Source organism: Budorcas taxicolor, chromosome 15 (genome assembly GCF_023091745.1).
Source record: "Budorcas taxicolor isolate Tak-1 chromosome 15, Takin1.1, whole genome shotgun sequence".
NCBI classification, from domain to species: Eukaryota; Metazoa; Chordata; class Mammalia; order Artiodactyla; family Bovidae; genus Budorcas; species Budorcas taxicolor.
Genome location: NC_068924.1, coordinates 80,413,294 through 80,420,160, shown reverse-complemented (window position 1 = coordinate 80,420,160; position 6,867 = coordinate 80,413,294). Strand labels below are relative to the sequence as shown.

General features: G+C 39.8%; 1 protein-coding gene across 1 annotated transcript; it reads left to right on the top strand.

Moving 5' to 3' along the window:
• The first annotated feature begins 403 nt into the window (after window positions 1–403).
• On the top strand, window positions 404–1,345 carry LOC128060703 (olfactory receptor 5AN1-like). Its single transcript, XM_052653083.1, has one exon. The coding sequence runs from the start codon at window positions 407–409 to the stop codon at window positions 1,343–1,345; it is 939 nt and encodes a 312-aa protein (XP_052509043.1). The 5' UTR covers window positions 404–406.
• Window positions 1,346–6,867: the final 5,522 nt, after the last annotated feature.

Sequence of the window (6,867 nt, the reverse complement as noted above, 5' to 3'; positions counted from 1 at the left end):
TTTAATTCTTGGGTTGGAAAAATCTGCTGAAGAAATGATAGGCTACCCAATCCAGTCTTCTTGGGCTTCCCTGGTGGCTCAGCTGGTAGAGAATCTGCTTGCAATGCAGGAGACCTGGGTTTGATCCATGGGTTGTGAAGACCCCCTAGAGAAGGGAAAGGCTACCTGCTTCAGTATTCTGGCCTGGAGAACTCCATGGACTCTGTATTCCATAGAACATTGAGAAGGCACTTCTTGACAATTCAAGATGAAAAGCTGGGGTCTGTCAATAGGACAGTGGAGCATTTCCACGTTTCCAGTGCTGAATGGGGGAAAATATGGTGTATATGAGACCTGTAATGCTGTCATTTCATGAGTAGGCAATATATTCTCTTGACTCTTTTCTTTTTTTAGGAGCATCAAGCCAATGATTGGAGGAGAAAATATCACAGAGATCACTGAATTTATTCTTTTGGGATTCTCAGATTTCCCCAGAATCATAGTAGTGCTCTTTGTCATATTCCTGGTGATATACATTTTGACCCTGACTTGGAACCTGTCGCTCCTCATCTTAATAAGAATGGACTCCCACCTCCACACCCCCATGTACTTCTTTCTCAGTAACCTGTCCTTCATGGACATCTGCTACGTGACCTCCACAGCCCCCAAGATGCTCTACGACTTCTTCCAGGAGCGGCAAACTATCACCTTAGTGGGCTGTGCTGCTCAGTACTTCGTGTTCTCCACCATGGGGCTGAGCGAGTCTTGCCTCATGACCACCATGGCTTATGACCGATATGCCGCCATTTGCAACCCACTCCTCTATTCGTCAGTCATGTCGCCCGCTCTCTGCGGTCGGATGGTGCTGGGATCCTACTTGGCTGGACTCTCTGCTTCTATATCCCAATTGTGTTTCATGCTCCAGCTCCAGTTCTGTGGGCCTAATGTCATCAACCACTTCTTCTGTGACCTGCCCCAGCTGTTAGTTCTATCCTGCACTGACACATTCTCTGTACAACTCTTTACCGCTTTATTGACAATGATCTTTGGCGTAATAAATGTTTCCATTATCATGATATCCTATGTCTCCATTGTCATCTCCATCATGAAGATCACGACAGCAAGAGGCAGGTCCAAGGCTTTCAACACCTGTGCTTCCCATCTGACAACAGTCACTCTCTTCTATACCTCAGGTATGTTTGTCTATTTGAGTTCCAGCACTGGTGGTTCCTCCAGCTTTGACAGATTTGCATCAGTCTTCTATACTGTGGTGATTCCCATGTTGAATCCTTTGATTTACAGTCTGAGGAACAAAGAAATCAAAGATGCCTTGAAGAGGTTGCAAAAGAAGAGACGGTGTTGCTGAGGCCCCAGACTGAGATTTCTGACAGATTTGTCTTGTTAGAATGACCTACCTTAACCCTCAATAATATTTATATGAATGGACTACAACAAAGTTCATTCTGCCTTTGACAAAGAAGACTTAATTTGACCCAGATAATATGCCAAAATGGGCCAACAACAGAATCAAACTACACAAACACAGTATCTTTAAGTCCTAGAGACCCATTGTTTTTATCCTCCATGTGGAGTGGCCTCATTACTTATTAATCTATTAAAAATTATTCATGAAAATCAAGATTTAGAACCTGTTGCTTCTGTTCTACTTCTGAGATGGAACCTGTTCCATCTCAGCTTTCAAACCCTGAAAGACAGACACCTGAAGCCCCAGGAGTGCATAAGATTTGTCCCCCAAATATGCTGATGCAGCATAATCCAGACATGGTGGTCATCAATGTCCATTCTCTGTTTCTGGCCGGAATGAGAATGAACACACAAAGAGGGTGTGTCTTTGGACAGAAACAAGGTATACAATTGGCCTAGTTGTGCCTTCCCAGAAGACTAGTCTGATACAGCTAATGTTTGAGTATTACCTCTTTCAGCGCTTTTTATCTAATAAGTTATTGATCACATTCTAGTTCCACAGTTGTAGTCTAAATAGGAGGATGACATAATTTGAACAATAAAGAGAGGTGAAATGAAGTGTGTGGCCCCTTCAGGGCTCTTAACTTATGATTCTGATGCTGTAACATTTTGCATCTAGCGTTCAGTGGGAATTTCTGACGGGGATGATATTCAAAATCCATGTCACAGTCAGTAGCAATTTCTGATATTGTGAAGTCAAGCCCCTCTTTCACTACCTCAATAAGTCTGGATAATTTACCCCTGGTTGACATAGGTAGTGGGATCATACTGTCAAGATAATTCCTGCTCTTTCAAGCATCTGAACATATGTGATGTGATGGGAATTGTGTGAGAATTCATGGCAATAATAAAGTCACCAAATATTCCATGTTGCAGAGTAAGGGCCAATATGGAAACACCAATATACATTCCTTTCTATTGTCTGTGTTCAACATGTCATGTCTGAGAAATTTATGGTTGTATACAGGCAATATAATCACCGAGATGGAATGGCTAGAAGTACTTTAATGCTGATACTTTCCTAGAAAACTCTAACCTCAAGGGGCAAGAAGGGAAATAGTTTGTGGGATAAGTAGGGTTATCAGCTCTAGCCAATTTTTGTCTTCAGAAGCAGGATGTAAATTTGTGGTCCCAGGTTCTGGTTAAAAAGAAAAACAAGGCGGTATCCTGACTGTTGAGTTTCCAGATCTCCCAGACTTTAAGAAACTAATTAAATTGTATCATTAATTTATATTTTATCCTTAGAGAGTCATTGGATTCTTTTGTTGTTGTTGTTGCTTTGTTTTGTATTTAATTTATTTATTTTAACTGGAGGCTAATTACTTTACAATATTGTAGTGGTTTTGCCATACACTGACTTGAATCAGCCACGGGTGTACATGTATCCCCATCCTGAACCCCCCTCCCACCTCCCTTCCCTTCCCATCCCTCAGGGTCATCCCATGTGCACCAGCCCTGAGCATCTTCTCTCATGCATCGAAACTAGACTGACTATCTGTTTCACATAGTCATTGGATTCTTAATGCTGTTTTAGGGTGTCAATGCCAATGGTCCCATGAATTATCCTACTTAATAAACAACTGTAAGTGAAGAAGTATTTGAAGCCCTTGTACAATTTTCCACTAGTTCACACATGAATATGACTGAGAGAATGGGAACTGTTGAACGTTTGCTAGAGTAGAATTAGGGCTACCCCATGCCAAAGAAATAGTGCAGTATAAATAAAGGATATGTGCCCACTTCACCCCCATCCAAACATAGGAACATTTTCTTAAGCATTGCTCTTTAAAAATGTGTAAAAGTGTATGCAAAATCTGTTTCTAACAGTCTCTGAAGTCTTCAGTAGAAGAAAGACACCTGCTGCTGCTGCTGCTGCTAAGTCACTTCAGTCGTGTCCGACTCTGTGTGAACCCATAGATGGCAGCCCAGCAGGCTCCTCCGCCCCTGGGATTCTCCAGGCAACAACACTGGAGTGGGTTGCCGTTTCCTTCTCCAATGCATGAAAGTGAAAAGTGAAAGTTTAGTCACTCAGTCGTGTCCGACTCTTAGCAACCCCATGGACTGCAGCCTACCAGGATCCTTTGTCCATTTTCCAGGCAAGAGTACAGAAGTGAGGTGCCATTGCCTTCTCTGAAGACACCTGCTACATGCTACATGTTGACAATACAGTGTGGATTATAGTGACTATGCTGTGCATTAGACCTCCAGAACTTATTAACCCTCCAATTGCAAGTCTGTGCCCTCTTCAGTTCCCCTGCGCCTCTCAAAGCTGAACATTTTTCTCTTGTTTGTATTCACCTTGTCTTCATCATCGAATCATCTGTTGATGGACACTTAGCTTGTTTCCATACTTTGGCTTTGTGATTAATGCAGCAATAAATATGGAAGCACATATTTTTGATATCCTATTTTTATTTCCATTGGATATATACCCATAACTGGGATTGCTGGACCATATGGTAGATCTATTCTTAATTTTTGAGGAATCTCCATAATGTTTTCTGTAGCAGCTGAGCCCATTTGTGTATCCCCACCCACAGTATACAAGCATTCTCTTCTCGCCACATCCTGACCAACACCTGTGTTCTCCCTTTTTCTCTGACTGCCATTCTAACAGTTGTGAAGTGAGGTATCATTGTGGCTTTAATTTACATTTCCCTGATGGATAGTGATTTGAATACAAAGAGAACCAAACTGAGTATATCACAAATAAAATGTCAAAAGGTAAAGAGAAGGAAATAATCTTAAAAGCTGCAAGAAAAAAGCAACTTGTTACACACAAGAGAACTTCCTTAAGGCTATCAGGAGCTTTTTCACTACAATGTTTCAGCTCAAAGGCAGTGGCACTATATACTCAAAGTGATGAAAGAAAAACTTCCCAACCAACAGTGGTCTATGTGGGTAAGTTGTCCTTCAGGATTGAAGGAATGATAGGTAGTTTTTCAGAAAAATGAATCTGATGATTTTACACTAGATTGACTTTACAATAAATGTTAAAGGCACTTTTTCAAGCAGAAACAAAGGTCACTAATTAGCAATGCAAAACATGTAAAAATAATAATCTCTCTGGTAGGAATCACTAATGTTGAATTCTGAATATGCTAGAGTAGCCATGCTGGTATGTCACTTATAAATCTGGTGTGAAGATTAAAACTCAGAAGAGGTAAACATAACTAACACTCCAAAAATTTGTTAATGGATGTACAGGATAAAATAGTGTAAATTATTACATCAGAAAAGTAAAATGTGAGAGAGAAAGGTAAAAATGGTTCTTGCATGCATTTGAATATTAAGTTGTTTTCATGTTAAAACAGACTGTTTTAGGATAAGATCTTTAATATAAGCCTCATGGGTAATATAAAGCCAATCTATAGTAATTTCACAAAAGATAAAGAGAAATGAATCTAAGCATATCACTACACAAAATCATCAAATTATAAAGAAAGCAGAAGAAGAAGAAAGAAAGGAATTACAAAACAGTCCGAAAAATAAACAAAATGGCAATAGTAAATTCCCATCTGTCAATAATAATTTTTTTAATTTTTATTTTTACTTTATTTTGCTTTACAATACTGTATTGGTTTTGCCATACATTGACATGAATTCACCACGGGTGTACATGAATTCCCAAACATGAACCCCCCTCCCACCTTCCACCCCATATCGTCTCTCTGGATCATCCCCATGCACCAGCCCCAAGCATCCTGTATCATGCATTGAACATAGGCTGGCGATTCATTTCTTACATGATAGTATACATGTTTCAATGCCATTCTCCCAAATCATCCCACCCTCTCCCTCTCCCTCAGAGTCCAAAACTCCACTCTACACATCTGTGTCTCTTTTGCTGTCTCCCATACAGGGTCATCATTACCATCTTTCTAAATTCCATATATATGTGTTAGTAGACTGTATTGGTGTTTTTCTTTCTGGCTTACTTCACTCTGTATAATCGGCTCCAGTTTCATCCACCTCACTAGAACGGATTCAAATGTATCATTTTTAATGGCTGAGTAATACTCCATTGTGTATATGTACCACAGCTTTCTTATCCATTCATCTGCTGATGGACATCTAGGTTGCTTCCATATCCTGGCCATTATAAACAGTGCTGCGATGAACATTGGGGTACATGTGTCTCTTTCAATTCTGATTTCGTTGGTGTGTATGCCCAGCAGTGGAATTGCTGGGTCATAAGGCAGTTCTATTTCCAGTTTTTTAAGGAATCTCCACACTGTTCTCCATTGTGGCTGTACTAGTTTGCATTCCCACCAACAGTGTAAGAGGGTTCCCTTTTCTCCACACCCTCTCCAGCATTTATTGCTTGCAGACTTTTGGATCGCAGCCATTCTGCCTGGTGTGAAGTGGTACCTCATTGTGGTCTTGATTTGCCTTTCTCTAATAATGAGTGATATTGAGCATCGTTTCATGTGTTTGTTAGCCATCCGTATGTCTTCTTTGGAGAAATATCTGTTTAGTTCTTTGGCCCATTTTTTTTATTTAGTCGTTTATTTTTCTGGTATTGAGCTGCATAAGTTGCTTGTATATTTTTGAGATTAGTTGTTTGTCAGTTGCTTCACTTGCTATTATTTTCTCCCATTCCAAAGGCTGTCCTTTCACCTTGCTTATAGTTTCCTTTGTTGTGCAGAAGCTTTTCATTTTAATTAGATCCCATTTGTTTAATTTTGCTTTTATTTCCAGTATTCTGGGAGGTGGATCATAGAGGATCCTGCTGTGATGTATGTCAGAGAGTGTTTTGCCTATGTTCTCCTCTAGGAGTTTTATAGTTTCTGGTCTTACGTTTAGATCTTTAATCCATTTTGAGTTTATTTTTGTGTGTGGTGTTAGAAAGTGTTCTAGTTTCATTCTTTTACAAGTGGTTGACCAGTTTTCTCAGCACCACTTGTTAAAGAGATTGTCTTTAATCCACTGTATATTCTTGCCTCCTTTGTCGAAGATAAGGTGTCCATAGGTGTGTGGATTTACCTCTGGGCTTTCTGCTTTGTTCCATTGATCTATATTTCTGTCTTTGTGCCAGTACCATACTGTCTTGATGACTGTGGCTTTGTAGTAGAGCCTGAAGTCAGGCAAGTTGATTCCTCCAGTTCCATTCTTCTTTCTCAAGATGCTTTGGCTATTCGAGGTTTTTTGTATTTCTATACAAATCTTGAAATTATTTGTTCTAGTTCTGTGAAAACTATGGCTGGTAGCTTGATAGGGATCGCATTGAATCTGTAGATTGCTTTGGGTAGTATCCTCATTTTCACTATATTGATTCTTCCGATCCATGAACATGGTATATTTCTCCATCTATTAGTGTCCTCTTTGATTTCTTTCATCAGTGTTTTATAGTTTTCTATATATAGGTCTTTAGTTTCTTTAGGTAGGTATATTCCTAAGTAT